Source organism: Brugia malayi (assembly GCF_000002995.4).
Source record: "Brugia malayi strain FR3 genome assembly, contig: Bm_013, whole genome shotgun sequence".
NCBI lineage: Eukaryota > Metazoa > Nematoda > Chromadorea > Rhabditida > Onchocercidae > Brugia > Brugia malayi.
In genome coordinates this window covers 16,121-42,992 of record NW_025062290.1, presented here as the reverse complement: position 1 = coordinate 42,992, position 26,872 = coordinate 16,121, and the positions used below count along the sequence as shown (strand labels likewise).

Sequence of the window (26,872 nt, the reverse complement as noted above, 5' to 3'; positions counted from 1 at the left end):
TTGTTTTCGAATATTTAAATATCTGCAGAATTGTGAAGAAGTTGCGGTAGTAGACGTATGGTCTGACACTACCGATAGCGATATTCTGAGAAAAGCTTTCGTGCATACAGTCCGTGTAATGTTGCTACATTTTATAGCTGGTATTCTTACATGGGTGCGTGTGTACACATCCACTTTGTGATATGTAGCATTTTTGTGAATAATTTCTTCACAATTCCATTTTTCAGGAATATTAAAGGGTACTCCAGTAATCCAATTACAGCTATTGTTAGCTAATACCTGTCTTGGTATTAATGACATCATCGTTATTAATGATAAAGTTTTTATCAAAAGATTAGACTTGTCCTTAGCGTAGATTGTAGTTTGTGATTTTTTAGCACTTCTGGTTCGTCGAGCAATGGGTTCTTCTGGTTCATCTTCCACTTTTTCTTCTTTATCTTCAGTAGCATCTATTTCCATAGGATAAAGCATATTTATTGATCGATCGATTTGTTTTCCATTCGGTAATTGTATTGTTGCACTCCTTATTTTTCCATCCCATCCTCGATTAATTTTTATTATCCTTGCCAATTTCCATACACCACGAGGTATTTCTGGTTCATTTAGTAATACTATCTCATTTTCATGTGGTACTCTTTTTTCTATTATTCTAGGTGATTTTAATTCTCTCTGTGTGCGTTCTCTAAGACTTGTAAGATATTCTTCTTTCCACAACTTCCAAAAGACATCTAATGTGTTAAGAGTGGTAGTCCAATACTTGACTAATTTATCTTTAGTCTTTATTGTATAAGGGGTATATTCATCTTGGTCACTATCATAATTTATTGGTAGATCTAATGAAGCCATAGGTGATATAAAATCAATTGGACGAATGATTCTGTAGTCGTCAAACCCTACATAAGTTAATGGACGGGTATTAAGGATTCCTTCTATTTCAACTATTAATGTTATTAATTCTCCTTCCTTTAGAAGTTTTCTTCCTATTGCTCTTCTTAATGCTCTTTTTGTGAGTCCTATAAGTCTTTCATATACACCACCACCCCATGATGCTCTTGGTATAGTATTTTTCCATATCATACCCTTTGTAGCCAAAAAGTTAGCGTTTTCTTCCATAATGATTTTGAATACCAGTTGAAATTGGCTTGCATTATCGCTTAATATTAATTTTGGATATCCACGTCGAGCGATAAATCTTCTTAAAACATGCGAAAAATTCTCGGCAGATAAATTCTCCGCCATTTCAAGATGCACTGCTCTGGTAGTGAAGCACGTAAAAAGTGCTATCCATCTTTTGACTAGACCAGTATTAGATTTGACTGAAAGAGGACCCATATAATCAAGGCCGACTTGTTCGAAGGTCCTGGATCGTTTTACTCGTGTTTCTGGTAAACTTGGCATCGCTGGCAGTTTAAACGGTTTAGCTTTCCAGCGAATGCAATAACAGCATAGGTTTATAATTCGTTTTACAGCAGCTCTTCCTTTCGGTATCCAATATTTTCGTCTTAATTCAGATAACGTATGTGCAATACCTGCGTGATATAATTCATTATGCTTGTGTAAAATAATAAGATCAGTAGTATAATTATGATCCGGTAAATATATAGGATATTTGCTTTCGTCCATTAATTCTGAATTTTCCAGTCGGCTCCTTAATTTCCATAAGTTATCACTTTCATCTAGATATAGATTCCATTTTTCCTTTTCGTCCTCCGTTAGCAATCGTGATTGGGCCTGTCTGATCAGCATAGTCTCTGCTATATCGTAATCAACTTTAGTCATATATTTTTTTTTACGGATAATGGTTCTAGCCACACTAATTTCTTTTTGCAGGTTTGTTTAATAAATCTAAAAGTCCAAACAGTTACTCGAACTAGTTTTGTCCAACTGCTGAAGCGACATACGTCAATAAATTCAATTGTATTCCTTTTAAAAGTTTGAGTCATCTTTGTTAAATTCAAAGCAATTGCTTCTGCAAATTCATCGTTTCCTGAATAGCGAAGTTTGCACTTTGGCCATTCAGATTTCTTGAGTTCCAACCATCGAGGTCCTTTCCACCATTGTTTACAATTTTGGAGTTTAAGTGGTGATACTCCTTTGGTGGCTATATCTGCTGGATTTTGATCACTTGGTATGTAATTTAATTCGAAGTTAGATTTCCTTATTTCTTCGATGCGATTTTGTATAAATCTGGGAAGCAGCTTTGTATAATTCTGTATCCAGTAAAGAACACATTTTGAATCCGTCCACAAAGTAACTTGATTATTTTCAAGATTTAATTGTTTCAATACGAACTGAGCTGCTCTTACTCCAATTAGTACAGATAATAATTCAAGTCTAGGAATTGACATACCTTTAATTGGAGCAATTCGAGATTTAGCATAAATCAAAAATGAATTCGAATATGTGTTTTGATATCCATGATTGAGAATATAAATAGCTGCAGAATAGGCAACTTTCGAAGCGTCAGTAAATATATGGAATTCTGTTAATTGTGAAGTTTCCATTATAAATCTTGGCAGCTCTATTATATTTGTTGGCCATTCTTTGATGAGATTTATCCACTGTTGTTCGTCCTGTTTGTTTAAAGATTGATCCCATGGAATGTTTTCTTTCCATAAGTGTTGTATGAATAATTTAAGTTTGATCATTATAGGAACGAGAAGACCCAATGGATCGTATTGGGAGGCTATGAATTGTAGGATAGTCCTCTTTGTTAAACTTTTTCCTATCCATGGTTTCAGTGTCACACGGATAATATCTCGTTCATGGTTCCATTTAAGACCAAGAAAATTTCCTGGTTTGTTTGGCTTAGGTCGCATTCAGCTATTCTTTCATTAAATTCTTCGTCATTTGAAAGAAATTCTCTTATGTTCATCGATGCTTCACCAAAAATTTCTTTCGTTCTTTCATATTTATATAAGGCCTCTTCTGTTCCATTAGCTGATATAATAACGTTGTCTACGTATAAGTTCTTTCTTATCTCCCATGCCAATTCACTACCATGATTTTCTAGGTGGTAATTTAATGTTGCTGCTAATAAGAAGGGTGAGGATATTATTCCAAAAGGAACTCTCTTAAATCGGTAACATTTTATATTTTCATTGGTTAGTTCTTTATCAATATCATCCAACCAAAGAAAACGTGTACAATTTCTTTCCTCATTTTGTAGTTCTAGTTGTAAAAATGCCTTTTCGATATCAGCGGTTATTACTATTTTCATCATCCGAAAACGTAATATTACTCCAACTAAATCCGGTAACATTACTGGACCTCGATATAGTACTTCATTTAAGCTTTTAAAACCTTTGTGATGTGCTGAGGCATCATATACTATTCTTAATTTAGTTGTTGATTTACTGGGAGTTAATACTTCATGATGTGGTAAGTAATGAATAACGCCTACCTCATCCTTTGGAGGTACTTCTTCAATTATACCTGAATGTAGTTGATCCATAAGTATTTGATGATATGAATGGAGATTTGAATTATGTTGTAGGCGGTTGATCAAATTCTTCAATCGTCCCAGACATAATCCATAATTATTGCTTAATTTTTGTTTGGAGTCTTTCCATGGCCAACAAACCTGATATCTTCCACCCTGCTTGATGATGGTCCGTTTGAAATGCTTTAAAGCTTGATCATCATCATCTTGAGGTGATTCTTGGATACCAATCGTCTCTAATTTCCAAAAATTTTCTATCTCCGAGTTAATATTGACGTTTGTTGAATACTACTTTACTACTTCTTTAGGATATAATTCGTTCTTGCAAAGTTTCTTAATACTTCCAACAATCATAGGACCAACTTTTGATTGAACCAACATATGCCCTGATTTCAATTCTTTGATTTCTCGTAGACTAATAATTTGAAAAAATAGTCAGCTCCAATCAATACGTCGGGTTTTTTCCAATAATTCGTTAAATTTTGAATTTGAAATTCATTTGATGTCTCCACTATCTGCAGTTCGTTCTTTAGATAATCAATTATATTTGCTTGTAGTGGTACGATTTCGCTTTCGTTAGTTAGCACATTTACTTGTATGCGAGCAGTGGGACATGATTTCGGTTCCTTCATACCAAATGGAGCTATTCTCATAATTTGAGTTTCTGTTTCGGTTAACTTTAATTGACGTGATAATTTTTTGGAGATGAAGGAGAGTTGTGATCCAATATCAAATAATGCAAGGGCATTTTGTTGTAGTTGAGGTTGTGATGGATTAAAAACCTTTATCTCCTTACATAAAAGTAAAGTTTCCTTTGTCTGTTTGGATCGAGTTGTTAATGTCGAGTTGTAGAGAGAAGTTGAACAATCCTTTCGTTTCGAAGGTCCAATTCTTTCTTGCTCTTCATTTCTTTGAAACATTGTATTGTTTAAAGAAAGTGAATTCCTTTTATTACATAAAGCCTATTATGTAAGCTTTTGCAATAAAAAACATTGTTTTTTGACATTACAGTTCTGTCCTTTATGACTGTCTCTAAGACAAATAGTACATTTCTTCAATACTTTGAGACGATTAAGACGAGCATTGAGAGTTGTGTAGTTCACGCAATCGCTGTCCCAATGATCTTGATTGCAGAATACACATGGTCGTTTTTTCATTGTTGTAGTTTTCGAAGTATTTTGATTATCTTTTATTGTCGACAGTGCTGAAGTTCCTCCAGGATTGTATCGTTGTTTTTGTTCCGGTTTGGTAGTTGTAGATTTAATATTGAGTTGAGTGAGTAAATGTTGACAGTTTCTAATCTGTTCATTCACATTGACTAAAAAGTTTCTTAGTTTGAGAATTGACCAAGGCATGTCCTTCTTCTTATGTTTATATATTTTATTTAATATCCATAATGGTAACTTGCTCTCGATCAAGATTTCAATATTTGAATGTTCGAGGCTTTCTCCTAGTGGCATAGTACTCGTTTTATATTTTCAATTGTTCCAATCCATTCTCTTTCATTTTGTTTAATTGATTGGAGTTCGTTGTATAGTAATGTTGTTACTATTGAGTGATCGCCATATTTCTCATTGAGCAGTCTTCTGATAACTTCATAATTCTCTGGAGCTATATTATATCCAGATATTGCTTGTAGAGCCTTTCCTTTAAGACATGAGTACAAGTAATTCAATTTTTGTATTTCTGGAATAGCTTGTGTGTGGACTGCTGCGTTAAAACTGCTCCAAAATTGTCGCCATTGTCTAGGGTTTCCATCGAAAGTAGGGAGCGATAAATGAGGAATATTTACATTAATATTTGAAGAAGGAGTAAATTTTGCCTCTTCTTTTGTTTGTTTGTTCGTCAACTCCTTTGAGAGTTGTTTTAAGTTTTGGTCGACTTTATCCTTGTGCATTGTTAGTGTTATTACTGCTTCCTTTCCTTCGTGTAATAATTGAAATATTCCTTGGTCACCTTCTGTTACTGTTTTGTATTTTTCTTCCTCTTCTTCTCTTCTTTTCATCGTGACGATTTGTTGAGTATATGTGAACCATTTATCGTTGATAGATTCAAGCGTAGTTACGCATAATTGGATTCTTCGAAGTTTATCTTCTAACACTCTTTTTCTTATTATATAAAAATCTTCTTTTTCTTCTATTGTCATACTTGGATCTGGAGATTTGATCTCCAGTTGATTTACTTCTTTAAGAAGACTGACTAACCTTTCCTTTGCCGGTTGAAAGCTCGCGATAATGTAGCTTGACATGTTCCCGGCTCGTGACACCAATAAATTTCTTGTCGTGAAAGGTTTTCTGGTTGATACTCGAATAATTGCAATACAGTAGGAAGATTAATAACCCTTTATTTTTTGCAAACGTAGTATTAATAAACAGAGCAGTAAAAGAAGAGAGAATAAATTTATAATAAAGAAGAAGATCGGAGGAATTGATATTGGTTAACAGAGAGTAGTCAACAATAATGAAATTTTTTGTTTAATAGGATAAAATTCTCATGTGAAGAGTTAGAAGTGTTTACGAAGAAGAGGTTAAAATGAAAGCTAATTTATGAGCAATAAATCTTAAGAAGACAAATTTAAGAGATGATTTATGATACCATAAGAGTGTTTACAATTTAGAAAGGCGAGTTGATTTATGATATTATGAAATTGGTTAGAAGTTTTCGCGAAATTATAATTCGCGACAGTATATGAAAGATTTGTAGATACTTTATAGAAAATGAAATTTCTTTTTGCAGTATTGTCGGTGGAAATGGAATTAGAAAAAAGCTTAAAGAAAGGTTTACCGTATTCAATTTTGAAAGTATTGGAATATCTAAGTGTGGATCGAGCGAGATTTATTTGGGAAAGACTTACTGGCCATTGCACCGTATATTTACTATGGTAGGGATTTTTCACAAACTTCTTATAGAAGTTAGCGAATAGTTGGTGATTGATTGCTCAAGCACCCATTAGCATATTCGATAATTTAAGTATATTTAAATTGCATTGAGTATATTAATTAAAAATAATTTATTCTTTTGTCATAATTTACATTCACAATTATAACTTAAAAACATTTGATTATAAGTAATTTACACATTAGGGAAAATGAAGTGGTAATTTTTTATTAAAACCACTTTTTGAAAGTTCATAACACTAAAGAATAAACTAATTCATTTCGTTTCATTAAAATTATTTATTATAATAATACAATAGTTTTAGTAAAAATATGCGGATTGGATATGGAAGTACTTTTTGAAACAAAAAATTAATCGATTTTAATTTCTTTTAAGAAGTGGAAAAATAAATTTTCTTTTAAGAAAGAATCTAACAAAAATTTGAGGGAGTAAATTATAACACGTAATGTAATAAATGATTTCTCAATTTACTTTAGTATTTTATTTTTTTAATATTTTTTAGTATTTTAAGATTAGTATTTATTTGAGATTCTGAAATATAATAGGAATTTTTTCTTTCATTCTCATAATTTTAAAATACATACCAAGTGATCAAAATCCAGCAGATATAGCCACTAAAGGAGTATCATCATTTAAACTCCAAAATTGTAAACAATGGTGGAAAGGACCTCGATGGTTGGAACTCAAGAAATCTGAATGGCCAAAGTGCAAACTTCGCTATTCAGGAAATGATGAATTTGTAGAAGCAATTGCTTTGAATTTGACAAAGATGACTCAAACTTTTAAAAGGAATACAATTGAATTTATTGACGTATGTCGCTTCAGCAGTTGGACAAAACTAGTTCGAGTAACTGTTTGGACTTTTAGATTTATTAAACAAACCTGCAAAAAGAAATTAGTGTAGCTAGAACCATTATCCGTAAAAAAGAAATATATGACTAAAGTTGATTACGATATAGTAGAGACTATGCTGATCAGACAGGCCCAATCACGATTGTTAACGGAGGACGAAAAGGAAAAATAGAATCTATATCTAGATGAAAGTGATAACTTATGGAAATTAAGGAGCCGACTGGAAAATTCAGAATTAATGGACGAAAGAAAATATCCCATATATTAACCGGATCATAATTATATTACTGATCTTATTATTTTACACAAGCATAATGAATTATATCACGCAGGTATTGCACATACGTTATCTGAATTAAGACGAAAATATTGGATACCGAAAGGAAGAGCTGCTGTAAAACGAATTATAAACCTATGCTGTTATTGCATTCGCTGGAAAGCTAAACCGTTTAAACTGCCAGCGATGCCAAGTTTACCAGAAACACGAGTAAAACGATCCAGGACCTTCGAACAAGTCGGCCTTGATTATATGGGTCCTCTTTCAGTCAAATCTAATACTGGTCTAGTCAAAAGATGGATAGCACTTTTTACGTGCTTCACTATCAGAGCAGTGCATCTAGAAATGGCGGAGAATTTATCTGCCGAGAATTTTTCACATGTTTTAAGAAGATTTATCGCTCGACGTGGATATCCAAAATTAATATTAAGCGATAATGCTAGCCAATTTCAACTGGTATTCAAAACTATTATGGAAGAAAACGCTAATTTTTTGGCGACAAAAGGTATGATATAGAAAAATACTATACCAAGAGCACCATGGGGGGGTGATGTATATGAAAGACTTATAGGACTCACAAAAAAGGCATTAAGAAAAGCAATAGGAAGAAAACTTCTAAAGGAAGGAGAATTAATAACATTAATAGCTGAAATAGAAGGAATCCTTAATACCCGTCCATTAACTTATGTAGGGTTTGACGACTACAGAATCATTCGTCCAATTGATTTTATATCACCTATGGCTTCATTAGATCTACCAATAAATTATGATAGTGATCAAGATGAATATACCCCTTATACAATAAAGACTAAAGATAAATTAGTCAAGTATTGGACCACCACTCTTACCACATTAGATGTCTTTTGGAAGTTGTGGAAAGAAGAATATCTTACAAGTCTTAGAGAACGCACACAGAGAGAATTAAAATCACCTAGAATAGTAGAAAAAAGAGTACCACATGAAAATGAGATAGTATTACTAAATGAACCAGAAATACCTCGTGGTGTATGGAAATTGGCAAGGATAATAAAAATTAATCGAGGATGGGATGGAAAAATAAGGAGTGCAACAATACAATTACCGAATGGAAAACAAATCGATCGATCAATAAATATGCTTTATCCTATGGAAATAGATGCTACTGAAGATAAAGAAGAAAAAGTGGAAGAACCTATTGCTCGACGAATCAGAAGTGCTAAAAAATCATAAACTACAGTCGATGCAAAAGACAAGTCTAATCTTTTGATAAATACTCTATCATTAATAACAATGATATTGTTAGTAACACGACAAGTATTAGCAAACAACAGCTGTAATTGAATTACTGGAGTGCCCTTTTAATATTCCTGAAAAATGGAATTGTGAAGAAATTATTAACAAAAAAATCCTACATATCACAAAGTGGATTGTACACACACACACGCATGTAAGTATACCAGCTATAAATGTAGCAACATTACACGGACTGTATGCACGAAAGCTTTTCTTAGAATATCACTATCGGTAGTATCAGATCATACGTCTACTACTGCAACTTCCTCACAATTCTGCAGATATTTAAATGTTCGAAAACAAATGAATGGAATTGGACTAATTCAATCTTCTCCTAATCAATGGATAATGAATAAAGAAATACAATACTCCTATGAATGGTTAGAAGTCAACTGTTAATCAACATCAAACTTCATATTAACCAATGAGAAATTCTCCTATACGATGGAAGAGGGTTAGTCTCTAACTTGACGATATAAAGGATTGTTTGACACGGGGAATGTATAACAAATACTGGCAACGATACAACCAATCATTGTCTGTATCGAAAGATCAAAAGATTCAAAGCTACAAAGTATAACAAACACTTCATCATCGACGAGCTACAGGCATCGCTTATAATTAATGAAAACCCCTATATTAAACACCAAAATTGTAGATTCACCTCTCCACTTTTAATGCAAGGCGATATAGTTATTGAAGTAGATGTTGAAGATGACTCAAACTCTACTACAACATTCAAATGAAAAGTAACAATAAACTATTGTTGATGGAAAGTCTCCTGATAAAAGGTTCGATCCTGAAAACGTAAAGCTTCAATACCTCTTCGATTCATTAAGACAAGAATTCATTCAACAACTCAAAGAAACACAGCAAAGAAGTTGCCAAAACAGGAATAACTTATTACTGTTAATCAAATGGTTGTCAATCAGCAATCCTACCCTTGCCACGAAACTAATACTTCAAAGAAACGATGTGATAGCTAAAAGAATTAACAGAAATTTGATGGTGGCTCCTTGCAAATCAGAATGACCGACAATCGAAAACAAATCGATCGATCAATAAATATGCTTTATCCTATGGAAATAGATGCTACTGAAGATAAAGAAGAAAAGGTGGAAGATAAACCGGAAGAACCCATTGCTCGACGAACAAGAAGTGCTAAAATTTGCAAACTACAGCCGATGTAACAGATATTTAAATGTTCGAAAACAAATGAATGGAATTGGACTAATTCAATCTTCTCCTAATCAATGGATAATGAATAAAGAAATACAATACTCCTATGAATGGTTAGAAGTCAACTGTTAATCAACATCAAACTTCATATTAACCCAATGAGAAATTCTTCTATACGATGGAAAGGCGAAACTAATACTTCAAAGAAACGATGTGATAGCTAAAAGGATTAACGAGAATTTGATGGTGGCTCCTTGTAAATCAGAACGACCGACAATCGAAAACATCGTATTCAAAGGAGATTTAATAAAAATTTCTGAAGAAGGAGAAGAAATTATCGAACAAATGGAAAGGAAATTCAACGAAATTGTTCTACCGATAGAAGAAGAATTTGAAAACGTGATAACACATTGAAATTGATTTCTGTTTGTATAATTATCGTGACGATATTAACTATTTTAATTATTCTTAAATGGAAATTTAATTAGTTCAATCCTTTTTCTGTAATACTCCAAAACGAAGTTCAAATCAAGCTATATCATTGCTCTCCATATAGAATCACCACATACTCAATTCCTAACTAAGAGAGAATGAAATCCCATCCATTAAACTCCATACATTTAGCTCAAATCAATCTCTCAAATTACATCTTAAAAAATAATTTCTCACCCCCTTTGGGAGTGTCGCGAATTATAATTTCGCGAAAACTTCTAACCAATTTCATAGTATCATAAATCATCTCTCCTTTTTTTTAATTGTGAACAATCCTACGGTATTCACACATGAACACCTCCAATTCTTCATGCATGTAATTTTTTCTGTAAAATTGAAATTAGCTTTCATTTTAATCTCTTCGTTGTAAACACTTCCAATTCTTCACACATATGACTTTTATGTAAAATTGAAGTTAGCTTTCATTTTACATCGAATTCTTCACACATATGATTTTTATCTTAGACACGCCCAATCCTCACTCATATAAATTCAATTCTAATATACAAAAAGAATGCATTGTCATTATTGTCGATTACTACTCTATTAACCGAATTCAATTCTTCCGATCATCTTTATTATAAATTTCTTTTCTCTTTTTATTGCTCAGCTCGGTTTATTATTACTACGTTTTCAAAAATAAAGGTTTATTAATCTATCTACTGTATTGCAACTATTCGAATATCAACCAGACAAATCTTTCACAACATGCATGATACTCAGATATATACAATCATGATTAGCAATTCATGTATATATGATACTCAGACCGTTATTCACAAATCATGGATGCATGATACTCGGACATATACAATCACAATTCATGTATGTATGATACTCAGATATATACAATCGTTATTCACAATTCATGGATGCATGATTCTCAGGCGTTTATAATCGTGATTCATAATACATGGATGTATAATTCTCAGACATATATAATCATGATTAACAATTCATGTATATATGATACTCAGACATATACAATCGTGATTCACATTTCATGGATTTATGATACTCAGACATATACAATCGTGATTCACATTTCATGGATTTATGATACTCAGACATATACAATCGTGATTCACATTTCATGGATTTATGATACTCAGACATATACAATCGTGATTCACATTTCATGGATTTATGATACTCAGACATATACAATCGTGATTCACATTTCATGGATTTATGATACTCAGACATATACAATCGTGATTCACATTTCATGGATTTATGATACTCAACATATGCAATCGTGATTCACATTTCATGGATTTTTGATACTCAAACATATGCAATCGTGATTAACAAATCATGGATGTGTGATACATAGACCGTTATTCACACTTCGTGGATGTATGATACTCAGACATGTACAATGGTGATTTACAATTCATGTATGCATGATGCTCAGACATATACAATCGTGGTTAACAATTCATGTGTATGATACTCAGACACATGCAATCGTGAATAACAATTCATACATGCATGATGGTCAGACCGTTCGTTATTCACACTTCGTGGATGTATGATACTCAGACATATAAAATGGTGAAATTTTCACTTAATTTTTAGGGTGTGCTGGAAACATTCGTCAGTCTTGGCAGTACCGCAGGACCTTTATTTGGTGGTGTACTGTATGAATTGGGTTTCAAGTTGCCATTCATTGTGCTATCCTACCCTTGCCACGAAACTAATACTTCAAAGAAACGATGTGATAGCTAAAAGAATTAACGGAAATTTGATGGTGGCTCCTTGCAAATCAGAACAATCAACAATCGAAAATATCGAATTCAAAGGAGATTTAATAAGTAAGTTTGAAATTGAGAGAATTAATGCAGAATTGGAAATCCTAACTCAAACCAAAAAACAATTAATTCAATACCACATCAAATGAAGGATGACTCTTTTGGCAAGAAATCTCTGAGAAGGAGAAGAAATTATCAAACAAATGGAAAGGGAATTCAATGAAATTATTCTGCCGATAGAAGAAGAATTTGAAAACGTGATAACAAATTGGAAATTGATTTTTATCTGTATAATTATCGTGAAATTTTTAACTATTTTAGTTATTATTAAATGGAAATTTAAATTAGTTCAATCTCTCCTTTGTAATACTTCAAAACGAAATTCAAATCAAACTAACATCATTACTCTCCCTATAGAAGCACCACACACTCAATTTCTAACTAAAGATCCGTTCATTATTCACACTTCGTGGATGTATGATACTCAGACATATAAAATGGTGAAATTTTCACTTAATTTTTAGGGTGTGCTGGAAACATTCGTCAGTCTTGGCAGTACCGCAGGACCTTTACTTGGTGGTGTACTATATGAAATTGGGTTTCAAGTTGCCATTCATTGTGTTAGGAATTATTTTATTCTTTCTTGGATTACTAGCAAATTTTTTGGTCGAAAATATGGATGGTGTAATTTTTTTTTTTTTTTTTTTTTTGCTATCATTCAATTAAAATTTATTAATGAAATCAAATTATCATTTTTGTTGATGATATTTATTAGTTAAATAAATTAAAATTGAATGAATGTATTCCATAATAGATTAGATAGAGCCATCATATTTCATAGAATGATCAAAGTAATGGACGGTAAAGCATGTTAGGTATGTTGAAGACACCACTATTATGGATTATGATTCATGCAGTGCTTATGTGCGCAATATCATTGTCTTTTCTCGATCCAACCTTAGCAGATCACTAAACATCTGTATGTCTTTTTGGCCATTTCTTCAGCATTGTTGAAAGACAAATACAGATTCATTACTTTCCTTTGTAATATCTCAGTTCTTCTAATTGTCTGTCATATCTTTTTCAAGTAGATAATTTATCCGTTTTTACTGATCTCTCATAAAATTTAAAATGACCTCAAAAAAGAATCCATCATAGATCAGTCTAATTCATGTACGTCTTTGAGTAGAACCGTATAAACTTGCAAAACTGATACTTCACTTTCTTTTCAAATAGTCAAAGGATAGCCAAACTTATTTTACAGTTCAAACTTAGCCATCCATTATTGGCCTAATGTTCTTACTATTTGATGAAATTTATACGATAACAGCACCTTTCTGGAGCATAATTATCGATAAATTTAACTGCAGCAAGGCAATTATAATGTTTGGCATTATAGCAGTAGTGATTAGTATGATAATCATTAGTCCATCACCTTTTCTGAATACCGAGAAGTAAGTGTAAACTATAAATAATGTATTTTCTTGAAGTTCGAGATATCGGCAGAGCAAATAGTCAATTAGACCACAATTCTATTAGATCTCTGATTTTAAGACTAATATAATACATGAAATAACGATTTATTCAAATTATTGCTGCTATATTCATTTAGTAATTATTCTATTTACAAATAATAAATATCTTTCTACGTCATTTTGTCATTATTACAAGCTAACTCGGATATCTTTTACTTGATAATTCTGAGAACTGAGGAAAATGCTATATATCATAAAATCTTTTTTTTTCTTTCGAAAGATTTCGCTTATTTCATATTAGCACAATTTCATGTCTTGCAGGAACTTAGGATGGATAGAAGTTGCATTAGATATATTTGGTCTTACTACTAGTGCTTTATATATTCCGACTTTTCAAATATCGATTGATACATTATAGTAAATTATCATTTCAATTAAAGACTTTATCAATCTTAGTTTTATCGTCAAATTAACATATTAGTAAATAGGAGCAAAGTTTCTTAAATTTATTCTGATTGTCGAATTTTTCTGGATCAATTGTAGCTCTAGTGTATTTAGGTACACGCATATTTCAGCTTTGAGAAAACTTTCGATTTCCAATTTAAATTTCGAAAATGTTTTCAGTGTAAAAACTTCATTACAGCGAATACGGATACGGTAAATAGTTACAAACGTCAGGTTTATTTCAGTCTGCCTATTCCTTCGGGTAGGTAAATAGTACCACATATTTTTGATGAAGGATAACGAAATGATGAAAATATCCCTTCTGAACCAAACCACCTTTTCAGATCATTTTTTGGACCAACAGTTGGTGGCTTTGTGTCCAGTGGATTGGTTTTTCACGAACAAAACTAACAAAGATAATATTTAGCTTTATTAAATATTATCTTTGTTAGTTTTTCTTTAAATTTCCTCATAATGAAGATGACTTTTAGCAGGAATTGGTTATCAAAAACATAGAAGTGAAGTATGCTGCTTAAGGAAATATATTTGACCTTTCCTAATTTCAAAAATTCAATTACAGATTACTGCAATTCTATGTTTTAATGCAATATGTGATTGTTAATGATATATAAAAATATAATAATGATATATATTAGAAAAATCCATCAGATGAAAATATCAATGTGTAACAGCAATAAGTTTAAGGAGGAAAACTTATTTTTTAATTTTATTAAATGAAAATCTTTCAAATATCTGAATTATTAATCTCAAAGTCCAATTTCTGCATAATAAAAGAAATGTTAAAAAAGATCGAACTTCAAATTATAAATAAATTTCAACAATAATTTTTCTGCATTATATTTAATAATTTAGTTATCTTATAAAGATTGAAAGCAAAAAATAAAAAGGTTATTTGACTATTTTCAAAAAAAGTATCGTAGTCCTAAAAATATATTTGTCTCCTATTATTATTATTATTATTACTGTTATTATATTATTATCATTTTTTTTTATATTGCTGTTAACGGATTATATTCTTTGCTTTTACTTTTTTTTCTATTCATGTAATAATCATAATTTGCAGTAGACAATTATAATTTTTGCACCAATTTAGATTATAAGTTTCATGTAAATTCAATTAATAATTTTTAATGTTCATGTTTATTACATACATATATTATTATTTATTTCATTAATTAAGTTTTCTTTTTTCTTTTTTTTCTAATTTGTTTAAATTAAATTAATTAAATGTTAATTTAACACCTTCAAGATGCTTATATTGGTTAGAAATGACAATGTAATATTTATTGTAAATGTTTCAATTGCTTTCGAATATTTTCTTATTTCTGATAGTCCGACGACTATTAATTCAACTTGTAGCAATTATTCAAAAAAAAGAAAGAAGAAAAGAAAGAAAAAGAAATTGCGCACTTTACTAGTGGTATTTGTTATTCGGCATTTCAAAGCTAATGTTTAATACAATCTACATTCCGCCATTCCTTCGTTTGTCCTTTTTTCTTTTCTTTTTTTTGTTTTCATTTTAATTCTAGGAAAAAAAAATTGTCATTCCAGAATTTTTCACTTTAGTTTTCTGATGATAACGGAAGGAAACGATTTTAATTTTCCATTAAAATCATTTATAAAATGCTGAAAATTTTTTAATAATTAAAAAATATATACATAATGTAATAAATATTTGAATTATTTTAAAAAAATTGACACATTTTCTTCATCTTTTGAAAATTTTGATGAGAAGGAAATTGATATTTGCTTTTTCGTTAAAAAAAGTGTTAGCAATATTTGCATTTTAAAATGGTTAAATTAAATTGATAAATTCATCAAATGAGAAAAAAAGAAAAACTAAATTTATAAAATTTGCTGATACTAAGTACTTATTGGTCGAGAATTTAAAGAATAAATATTTAGAGATGTGAGGGTTAGACTTTTAACATTTTAATTATGGCAATTTCAACTGAAATAAGTTGAAAGAGGAGAAAAAACAATGTGAAAATGAAGAACTTCGAATTTCATTTTTTATTTATTTGGTTCTTTTTTTTGAAACTTTATTTTACAGTTTAAATAAGTTTAAGTGCCAAAAATTGAATGAATCAAGGACTATCAATCCTGATTATTTTATTAATAAATTCTTAAATTTCGCGAAATAATTCTGCAGATAAAATATTAAGCTTTAATCGGAAAGTAGTCCTAGATTTTTTCAAGCAAATTTTATTTTAAGGAAAAAAAAACATCGAAGAGTAAATTTATGAAGTGATTTTCAGTTGTTTAAATTTTTTCAAATTATTTAAGTATTTTAAACAAAAATTAGCTCGATTGCTTTGGCATTTCAATGATGCAAAAAGCTGTTTTGTGGTATTTTTTTATTCTCTCTAGTAATCGTTCCGCCAACAGACGAAGCGATTATTAATTAAATTAATTTAAAAAGTGGTTAAAATGAGCTGTAATAATTTTGACTATTTTTTGTTTAAAATTAAAAAGAAGAACCAGTTATCTAAAAATTCCACAATTTATGTTGCTTGATTTTATTACTCAAATATTTGAAAAAAAATCCTTTTCAAAAACATACAGTACAGAAAAAGAAAAACTGGAGAAAACCAAGGAACGGAGATAGAGAGGGAAAGAAGCGAAAAGAGAAAAAAGGGAAAAATAATGCAGAAAAAAGTCAAAATCTGAATCATCTTGAATATTGCAATGAGTTGAATTTTTCTACAACTTCAGTTGAAAAAGCTACACATTTATGGCATTGTTTTGAAATCCGAATTTCATTCTACAAGCATTTCAATCAGTCATTATATCATATATATTATTCATTTAAATAATTCCATCTAGCTTTCCAAAGTTTATCAAAACTCTACTATGTGCTTTCCTCATCAACAATTTCTTTCAATTACACTGCACGCTGTTACTAATAAAAGCCACATAAAAAAAAAAAAAAAAAAAATTGTAATTGTTCGTAAATTCTGTTTTAGTGATAAATTTAGAAACATAAAACAATTATATATTATTATTATCCTAAGCGAATGACTTAAAATGAACGGTACTCTCCTAATTTGTCTGCACATAGCTTTTACATGTGCAAGACGCAAATGAAAGGAAATATGGCGTTACACGTGTTAATCATAATGAAACAAGGCGCAGATTTCAACAATCAGTTACATTCCTGTATTTTATCTATTTTCGAAAATTTTAAGCTAAAACAAAAAACGAAACTCCTTCGATTTTATTTTTTTTTTTTTGAAAAATTAGTTAGTTGAAACATGAAAATATTACCAATCTTTTTATACTGACAAAATTTGTTTCTTTTAGCTTTTTTTTATTTTTCTTTCTCCAGCTATCGCTCCCTCTCCCTCTCCCTCCCGCTCTCCCTCTTCCTCTTTCTTCATTTCCTTTTCTTTTTTCTGCCATGCTAACAACAAAAACAAGAAAACAGTGAGAAAAGCACCCGCCTCATTAACTTTTTTTTTGTGTTTCAAAAAATATTCAAGGAAAAAAAAATAGCTGTTACTATTCCAAGTGTTTCAATACTAAATAATTAATTTTAAATTTTGTCAGTAATAAAGTAAAACATTGTTTCATTGGTTTCATTTAAATGAATTTGTTCCAGAGAATATAACCATTTTGTTCAAAATAAAATTGTAGTCTTTCTATTTTTAAATATACAGCAAGAAAAATTTAATTATAAAGTATATTTATTATATATATTACCAAATTCTCTTTTTGTTTATTAATTTGATTTTTAGTTGAATGTGCTAACTATCTTTCTAAATTGTTTAAATGTTCCTTTGACATAAGTTTGCGCCAAAAAATTCCCAGTTGACAGCGAGAATGATTAAAAATGAAAGAAAAACAGAATAGAAAAAAGGAAAAATAATAATATGCATAGGAAAAATAAAGAAAAGATAAAAACCATTTCTCATTTCGGATATTTGTTATTTGCAATTGTTATTTCTTCATTTAATTACTGTCGTTCACATAAATTATTAGATAAGATTAAGGTTAACTGCCGTTTTAAATTCGTCTTTTAAATTTTGAAAATTTTTGGATAACTAAAATGATGGAAGCTTAAAATTTAATTTGTTTTATTAATAAATATCTCTTAAATCTAATCCCATTATTCCCTTTTTTTTCCTTTTTTCTCTCTCTTTCTCTAAATGTTGTAATGCGTTTGATTTCCTTCGCTTCTAGGATTTATAAATTTCTGAAATTGTTAATTCTCTTTAATTTTTTCTTAAAAAAAATGCATAAAATAAAATAACATTGAACAAGTTGATTTGTTTGATCGTTCTGTAAGATAATCATATCAATTCAAAGAGAAAAATTAAATCATTCCATCTTGTCATAGCATCTATTACTTTAGTTTATAATATTTACCTAACTCCCATATTCGTTTCATTCACAGAGTAGAAGTGGATTATTTGAACATTTTTCGGAAATGTTTTCATTATCACAAAATGAACAGACCATTTCTTTTCTTTGATCGGTAATAGTACTAGTTGGATAATGCCCTGTTAAGTTTATTAAATCATTTAATTAGTTTTGACGAAAAAGTAATTAAACAAATGAAACAGGTTAGAAATAGATACAACTAATAAATTCACCAAATCATGTAACAAGTTTTCATGCGCATAAATCTTGGTTAAGGTCAACTAATCGTGTTATTTTAGAATTATTCGCGATTTTCCTAAAACAAAGTCCCTTTATCTCTCCAAATAATAACTAAGCCCAAAAAATAAAAAATGCATATGTATACGCAGTTCATTTTTGAACAAATCTTAAAATAAAAAAAATAACCTTACTAAGAGTTTATGAAATCATGATACTTTTAAAAATTTAAGAGAAAAAGTAGCGAATTACAATTTTCTCGATATACCCTTCTCGCCTCACTTTCTAATCAAACCGCGTATTCGGATCAAATTTTTTCTCAGTCGCTGGAACATGAGATCTCCTCAACAAATTTGTAGACAGAAAATTTCTTGGAAAGAGAAATTCAAAAGAGAAAAAAAAATAGACATCACTTCATCCAATCAAATATCATTTTCTGCTGCAACAATAACAAAAGATATTGTGTAAACTGGCTTTTATCACAACTTATTTTATCATAAAGCTAAATTATTTACTCATTAAAACATCTCCGAATCTCCAATGGACTATGCAATTTCAAGGTTTCCAAAAGATATTCAGTTTTAATATTAGCATTGCTAATAGTGCAAAATTTTTATATTTACTAAATTTCATATTCGTACCACCCAGTTCATCCAGCCAATCTTATAACAACTCAATACTGTCTTTCAGTACCGCCCATATTATCAAGCAAGAACCTGAAAAGATTGCTGTCCTGAATGTGCCAAATAAAAACCAAAAGAAGCTGAACAGCAATATCATCAACTGGTCAATGTGTCTTCTTCGTGATATGTTCACAGCTTAACTTTCATTCGTAACAAAATAATCCATTATCTTAAACAACACAAGCAAACGCTTTGAAGTGATTGCTTCAAACATCATCTTTGAAGCGTCCTCTAAAAAGAAACTACCGCATACTTGAAGGTGGCAAATATTTTCGAAATTCTCAATGTAAACACACATTGGATTAGGAATACATTTTCGACATAAAATAAAATGCTTCATAGTCATGTTGCACAATTACACTCTTTTAGTAGCTAAGAAAATTCCAAGTCTGTAAACATGCAAAAATCTATGAAAATTCCGAAATATCGCTTTATACTAAAACAATTCTTACAGGAAACAAATATATAAGAAAAGAAAAACAAGCAAAAAATAATGAAGTAAAATGACACAATCCGAGGCAATTTGTTTTCGTTGATAAATACGACACAATAACTTCAAATTTTAGGAGTTTCTGAGAAACATCTGAGAAACAGTTTCAGAATGATATCCAAAATCACGAAGACTGCTAAATTATTAGACGTCAATGTTGGATACAAATGCTGAATCTATCAATTCTTCCAGAGGGATGTTAACGATTTGGAAAATCCATTTATCAATGAAGTACTAACTACTAAATTCAAAAGATTCAGATTGCTACAGTATGAAGGAAAAGAAATATATGGAACGATTTAAGATAAAATTCACTGGTACTAGAACAGACAAGTTACCCTACGATGATAAAATGAATATGCAACCAACACAGAAAAGAGTCGCCATAAAGCAAAACCGTAAAATTTAGAAATCCAGAGATATTCCATCGCCCTTCATTTCTTAACATTGCATTTCATCAAACAAATGTGCAATTTCCCTGCATTTTCAAGCACTTTCTCCACTCCGAAATAAGTGACATTCAAACACTCAAAACTTTATTTAAAATCAGAAACTTTTTTTACATCTTTTATGTGGAAATGTAAGAAATGACATTAAGCATAAATATTGGAAAAATGAACTTCTGAATTTCCGAAAGATAGACTTCCCACAACTAGAAGAGATCTGAGAGATTAAATAATGTATAACATTTTCGAGAAGCATTTCCATTTTTATTAACACACTTTGAAAAGTGAAGATTGCAGACTTGTAACACTTTAAATGAAGTTGATGGTCATGCTAAAACAAAGAACTGTTCAATATATTCTAGTTATATTCATTTTTTCCCCATTAGAAATATTTGCATAAGAACCCAGAGCTTTATTTTATCCAAAAATAAAAAAAACAGGAAAAGAATCACGAATCATTTTATTGTCACCAGAAGTATATGATGATGAATTAACGAGATCTCTAACAAAGTAGATGTCAAAACAAATGAAATCCAGTATAAAACAGATCACAAGGATCATAAATGTAACCCCACTGTAACAAAAATTTATAGAAGACAGAAAAATCGAGAAAATGCTGCTTAAATATGAGAAATATTTCAAGTAATTCTAAAGGCAGTGCACAAACTGAACAAACAAGGGGCGAATGATCCGTAAGAAAAAAGAAACAGACAACAAAACCTGCCATAAACCTTACGTAGTGATTAATTAGCAATGATCAGTAAATATTTACAAGATTACAGTTAAAGAACAACTCTATTTCCATCAATATTAGTATTTTAACATAACTAATACAATAAAATAACATCACCAAAAAATGGATCTTGCTTTTCAAAAAAAAAAGGAACAGTTCAACTGCCCAATACTTTTAGGATCTTGCTTTCCAGCACTTATAAAAATCCATATTATTAAAAATCATAAAAAAAAATTCAATCCGAAACCGTGTAGTTAATATTAATCAGCTATCACTCTCATTACATCATCTTTACAACAACTCCCAAAGTTATCCGCGGATATTCTAGTTTACAACTACTTTCTGATTTTTTCCCCTTCAATTGTTTCCTTAGAAAAAACAATAATTCTTAAAAAATAAATTTAAAAAGAAAAAGACTTTATCAGACCATTCATTGATCAATGAATATTTGCAAATACAAACACTTAAGTATCCCACTTAAGATATTTGTATATATGGACGCTTCATTACTCGATTCCTGGTAGGTGCATCCTTCTGTGTTTCAATTGTAACACTCAATGCTACCGAAGATGAAACGGAATTCCTGAATGCATCACAGCGAATGTACAATAGCATGTACGCCTGTGTATTGTGCAGTTCAGACAGAGAAACTCTGTGACACTGGAAAAGCAAGTGTTTAAAATCATTTGTCACGGTGACAAAAAAAAACGTCCATCGGAGTGATTGTCATTCTAATTTAAGATCACTAATTGCAAAAATACTGAAGTTTTAAAATCTACAAAACTAAACATATCAGAACACACATTAGATAAATTGCTCATACTCTTTTTTTTTTGCTTAGTATCCCAAAACAAATATATACATGCTATTATTAAACACTAAGAGCCAAATTAGGAAAGTGATTTATGGTAAATGTTGTAAGCCTCCTTTACATACTTTCTGAAATTTTATGCGAATTACAAGAAACAATACTTATACACTACATGCCTGCTCGTCATCGAACATATAATAATTTCTACCATCAAAACCTCGTACAACAGCAATGTAATGACCATGTTCTGCTGCATTACCCATATGTTGAACAACACCAGTAAGTTCGTAAACATGCGGTTCCCCTGTACGATGAATATAACGTTCGAGATCTAGCCTCAACTGGAAAGTAAGAATAGTATTTTGTCTGCACAAAGTCACGAAATATAATAACGACAATAACTGCATAGTTTGTTTTACAAATACTATTTTACCACATATTCTGGTTTGTTTTATATAAAATGAAGGTAGCAATCTTGAAGTGGATTCAAACGGAAAGGAGACAGAAGCACAATGCAGTCATTCAAGATATGCAAATGAATATTCACGGCATAACACAAGTTTTTTTGAAACAACATACATTGAAATTAACATGAACGCCTATTTTTCCACCAAAGGAATTGAACCGCTTTATCTGGATAAGTAAAAGGTTCGGTGCACGCAGAATACATGAACTACGCTGAATTTGCGTCGTCCTTTTACAGCTGCAGATTTCATAATTACAGAGCATATCTCTTAAATCCGGAATACTCCTTCTCCTTGATCATTTTTCTGACTTCCTAACTACTCCATAAGGTATACACATCAATTAAAATCCAAATATCATTTCCTGATTTTAAACTAATCTTTCTGCCTTTTTTGTTCCCTTACTTACTTATTATTCTTCCAGAAAAGTTATTTTCAAGAATTTGTGAGCCAAATTTTTGAATCAAAAAGAAAAAATACTTAGTGCATTTAAAACTGTTCAACACTTCGCTGCCAAAATAATCGTTAAGCAAATCCTCCAAAGTTATCCGCCTATCATAACCTGTTTTCTTTATACCAAGGTTAAGCTCTCGAAAGCGCTCATAATTTATTAGTATTGCGGAACAAGCCAAACACTGAATTTGATTTCGTAATGTCCCAACAAAAAGTTGTTCCACTGGAGTTGAAAAGCATGGTTCACTAAAAAGGTAAAAACAAGTTTTCAGGGAATTTTCAGAGAACAATTTCTAATTTCAGATAAATTTTCTTTTATATTTTATAAGATATTCTCATACAATAACAACACAAAAAGTACTTTAATGGATTTAAGAAATTACGATCAGAAGAGGACATTCCATTCCGTGCTTCTGAATCGAGAGCATCCAGTATATGATTCAGAGCTTCATGAGCATCTTCCTGTGCACCTAAGAGGTGAGATGGAAATGTCTCTGGAAAACGATGAGTAACTTATGATAAATTAATAGGTTTCTAAAACCTTATTCATAAAAGCATAACTTGATTCACAAATATAATTCAAAAACATGCTAAACAAGAGGAAATCCTACTTTCCAGAATGAAATTAATCCAGGTTGGTTTGAATGGTTGTCTGCTCGACATTGAATGCCTTATAAATCTCGCTAGACCACAAGCGATACAATCCTTTACACCTACGATTTAAATTTAGCATAAAAAACAGATCAAAGAGAACCTGAGATACAGTAATGAAATAAGAAAGCTTACAAGAAAATAAGGGGAGATGCTCGCCAAGATATCGTGCAAACGGAATGCAATGCAAAATAATCTGAAGAACAGCGTTTAAAAAACAGTCATTGGAATAGTTACAAAGTCCAACACCAACATTACGACCATCCGGATTCTGAAAATAAAATAACGGAAGTTTCGGAAAACTCAAAACAATGAAATCACTTCAAAATTAATGGATATATAAATATTGCGAGCACTATCGAGAAAGCAAATTGAGACAGACCAGAACACAGCTGCCTTCCCATGTTGCATAAAATACTATACGACTATTTGAAGGGAATCTGGGTTCCAATTCGCTGCTTTCTGATATTAGTTGTTTCCCTTCAGCTTTACCGTCCGGAGTTCCATTACCCTAAATGAATGAGTACAAGAATGTCGCAACCGCTGAAAATCAGAGACAAACTTTTCGTTCATACGTTTTTCCCTAAAGCTTGGATTTTCCTGAATCAAAATTCAAGTTCTGCAAAAGGAAATGGACTTCAAAATAATAATAAACTTCCTTTTCTAATGAAAATACTTCCAAAAGTTATTCCGCCTGTTTGTTTTTTTTTTTTTTAAATGCAACATAGGATAACAGAAAAGAGAGATAAGTATAAGGAGAAATACCAAAAAAGAAATATAGAGCAAAACTGAAATAGTGTTTAAAAATTATTGCAGTCAAAGTTAACCTGAGATTTCATTTTCCCGGTGGAAGAATAACTAGTATTTATGTCTATACGCCGTTTTATTGAACTATTTAGTAGGATATTCGATCCCGATGTAAAACATTTAGACGTTGATAGCCTGTTATCATCATAGCTATTATAATTTGCAAAATGCAGATGAGAGTTAATAGAAACTGGGAGAGAGCTGAAATAAACAGAATAAATTCAACAGTTTGTAAGATTTCATTTTTGTTCTGAAAAAGCATAAAGATTTTTATGAGTTCTGTGTATCAGAGAAAAATAAATAACCATAACCAAGAAATTCTAACTATCACAACGGAATTAGCACACATGACAAAATTCATTTTTTAGAATTTCAAAAACCTTACTTAAGTCGCCTAACATTATTTGTGCCACAGAGCATGTCCTGAGCAAAATACTTATTGAATTTTGTCGATCCATCATGGACAGAATTTGCATTGTTCAGATGTTTTCCAGCATCTTTATGTGGAGTGTCGGAAACAACATGACTTTTTGGCAATTGATTATTGGGATTAACAGTTGCTGACAATGTATTACTGCTCACACTTGAGCTACGCGCTAACGATGTGGGTGAAATAATTTTTAACCGTTTGGCGCTAAAACAGATCTTATTTGCTACATAAACTGAATGTCTTTTTTATCTAACAGCATTATAACAAAATATTCCGTATTTTTTAAATAGTAAAACAGATAAGTTCATGACATTCAGGAATATATTCCCACTGCATGTTTAAAATGACTTCAAACACCAAATCATGTTAGATAAAATGTTTTGACATGCTTACGAAATTAGATTTTCAGTTGCTTTAAAAAATTGTATTACTATAATACCAACTAATCAAAAGGCATTTGCTATAGTGACGAATAATAAAACGGATCAAAGTGATAAATTAATCAGTTTATGAAAAATCGTTACTTCATCATACTGGAATATTAGCTCTGTTTATTTCCCAGACAGTGGGCTGGAAGGCTTCTAATGCATAATCGAACATCAAACTGTATTGCTCATCAGTATCAAATCAGCGACACATTTTTACCTTCTTTCTCAGCACAAGACCCTTTTCCACAACAAAAACTTCATGTTATAAATGTGTACAAAAGAAATGACAAACAATAAACCATCGAGCTGGAGGTGAACGTGGTGATGACGAACTATCTCGATAATTTGCTTGAATCATACGTAGTCCTGTAGAGTTAAATGACGATGGTGCATAATTTGAGGTTGACCCTAAACACATCTCTAGGCAATTAATTTCAAAAATTTTAGTTATTAATTTTATTTACACTCATCCGATAACTAATTCCACATCACATAACAGCGAGAATCTTACTGAACAAACTTCTTTCTTTTCAGTTTGTATAACACATCATAAATTCATATTCCGTCTACGAATTTTAAGATAAAATTAAAAGTTATAGCGCAATAAATTCGCTAGCTTTCCTGCGGTAACTGATTTTCAAATGAAAGGATATAATTATTTATATAGTTATATTCTATTAAGAAATTCAAAACAGACCAGAATGGGCATTGGAAACCATTTCGTATCCACGTTCACATTCAATTGTTCTTGATATGCTTTGTCCTGAACTAGATGCCGACGAATTTAGCACAGTGCAATTCTTTAAAGCAGATCCCACCATTGATTGTTTTTCAAAATCAAGACTTTGACTATAATAAATTTCATTTATCATAACAACTTGTGTGTATATTAATAACATAATAATTTGACCATCTTTGACCATCTTATATTATGTATAAAGAGAGTAAAACAAAAACCGAAAAAATGAAAAAAAAAAAAAAAAAACCAGAGAAAGAGTGCCACATAAAAGAATGAGATGAAATATACCTCTAAAAATAAAGAAAAAATGAAACGTCAATTAGTTAATAAATCTATTTGAAATTTTATTTTTAAAATGCAGCTATCCACATTACAAATTACTAAGCCAATAAGAATAATTCACTGAAGATACCCAATGACGGTTATCACAATTCATTTCGACCCAATGACGGTTATCACAATTCATTTCGATCCCCTTTTTTGATTTATTAGTCGATTCTTTTCTAACTTAACACTGCTTCGTACACATCTATTGGACAACTACAACCAATGCTGGTTTCAGGAGAGGCTTTCACGTAACCTCATTCAAACTTTCAATAGGTCAAACTCTCAATTTTTCTTTTTCCTCCCTCTCTCACTTTTCGACTCACTCCCATTGAGATAAACAACAATATAAAAGACGCGCATCTTAAAGAATGAAAGAATGAAAACAGTGACTATCTATTTCTTTTGAACATACTGTTTTTCTCCTTTTTGTTGTATGCAAATTAAACAGTTTGTTTTTAGGTAACCGTATCGTTTTATTAAGATATAAGAATTCACGGCCCTATTTTATCTTACATTTTCATCTTTTCACTGTGAACATTGTGTGAAGACTAAATCTATTAGAACCACATTTTATATTAAATTTCTTAAGCCATGACCTGCCATCGAAATTATCCTATATGGAATATATTAAGAAATAGAATAATACCTCGATTTAGCAAATGGAATATACGTTTGAATCAATGCAATGGGATCAATTTGCGCCAT

The 26,872-nt window shown here is 30.8% G+C and overlaps 3 protein-coding genes and 1 further gene across 6 annotated transcripts; 2 read left to right on the top strand and 2 right to left on the bottom strand.

The window, feature by feature from the left end:
• Positions 1-7,153: 7,153 nt before the first annotated feature.
• Positions 7,154-8,678, top strand: Bm17124 (Uncharacterized protein; the record flags this gene model as incomplete). 2 transcript variants are annotated; one of them, XM_043082830.1, is made up of 3 exons in its annotated part: positions 7,154-7,187; positions 7,525-7,974; positions 8,041-8,678. In XM_043082830.1, 3 exons carry the CDS (start codon positions 7,154-7,156, stop codon positions 8,676-8,678), a joined length of 1,122 nt encoding a protein of 373 aa, XP_042938764.1. The 2 variants fall into 2 exon arrangements, with proteins under 2 accessions (XP_042938764.1, XP_042938765.1); XM_043082831.1 differs by lacking the exon at positions 7,154-7,187 and having other exon boundaries at positions 7,656-7,974.
• Positions 8,679-9,769: 1,091 nt separating this feature from the next.
• Bm8747 (Uncharacterized protein) lies at positions 9,770-12,758 on the top strand (the record flags this gene model as incomplete). Of its 2 annotated transcripts, XM_043082828.1 has the most annotated exons (3): positions 9,770-9,927; positions 11,994-12,229; positions 12,691-12,758. In XM_043082828.1, the coding sequence occupies 3 exons, from the start codon at positions 9,770-9,772 to the stop codon at positions 12,756-12,758; spliced, it is 462 nt and encodes a 153-aa protein (XP_042938762.1). The 2 variants fall into 2 exon arrangements, with proteins under 2 accessions (XP_042938762.1, XP_042938763.1); XM_043082829.1 differs by lacking the exons at positions 9,770-9,927; positions 12,691-12,758 and adding an exon at positions 11,770-11,844 and having other exon boundaries at positions 11,994-12,143.
• A 4,580-nt stretch (positions 12,759-17,338) lies between these two features.
• On the bottom strand, positions 17,339-17,458 carry Bm15554. The gene has a single exon (XR_006227942.1). The product of XR_006227942.1 is annotated as a pre-microRNA Bm15554 (primary transcript).
• A 4,076-nt stretch (positions 17,459-21,534) lies between these two features.
• On the bottom strand, positions 21,535-26,872 carry Bm18127 (Uncharacterized protein; the record flags this gene model as incomplete). Its single annotated transcript, XM_043082827.1, has 13 exons — positions 21,535-21,717; positions 22,045-22,209; positions 22,448-22,571; positions 22,813-23,031; positions 23,147-23,279; positions 23,397-23,498; positions 23,572-23,707; positions 23,819-23,947; positions 24,264-24,444; positions 24,629-24,877; positions 25,401-25,509; positions 25,799-25,950; positions 26,814-26,872. 13 exons carry the CDS (start codon positions 26,870-26,872, stop codon positions 21,535-21,537), a joined length of 1,941 nt encoding a protein of 646 aa, XP_042938761.1.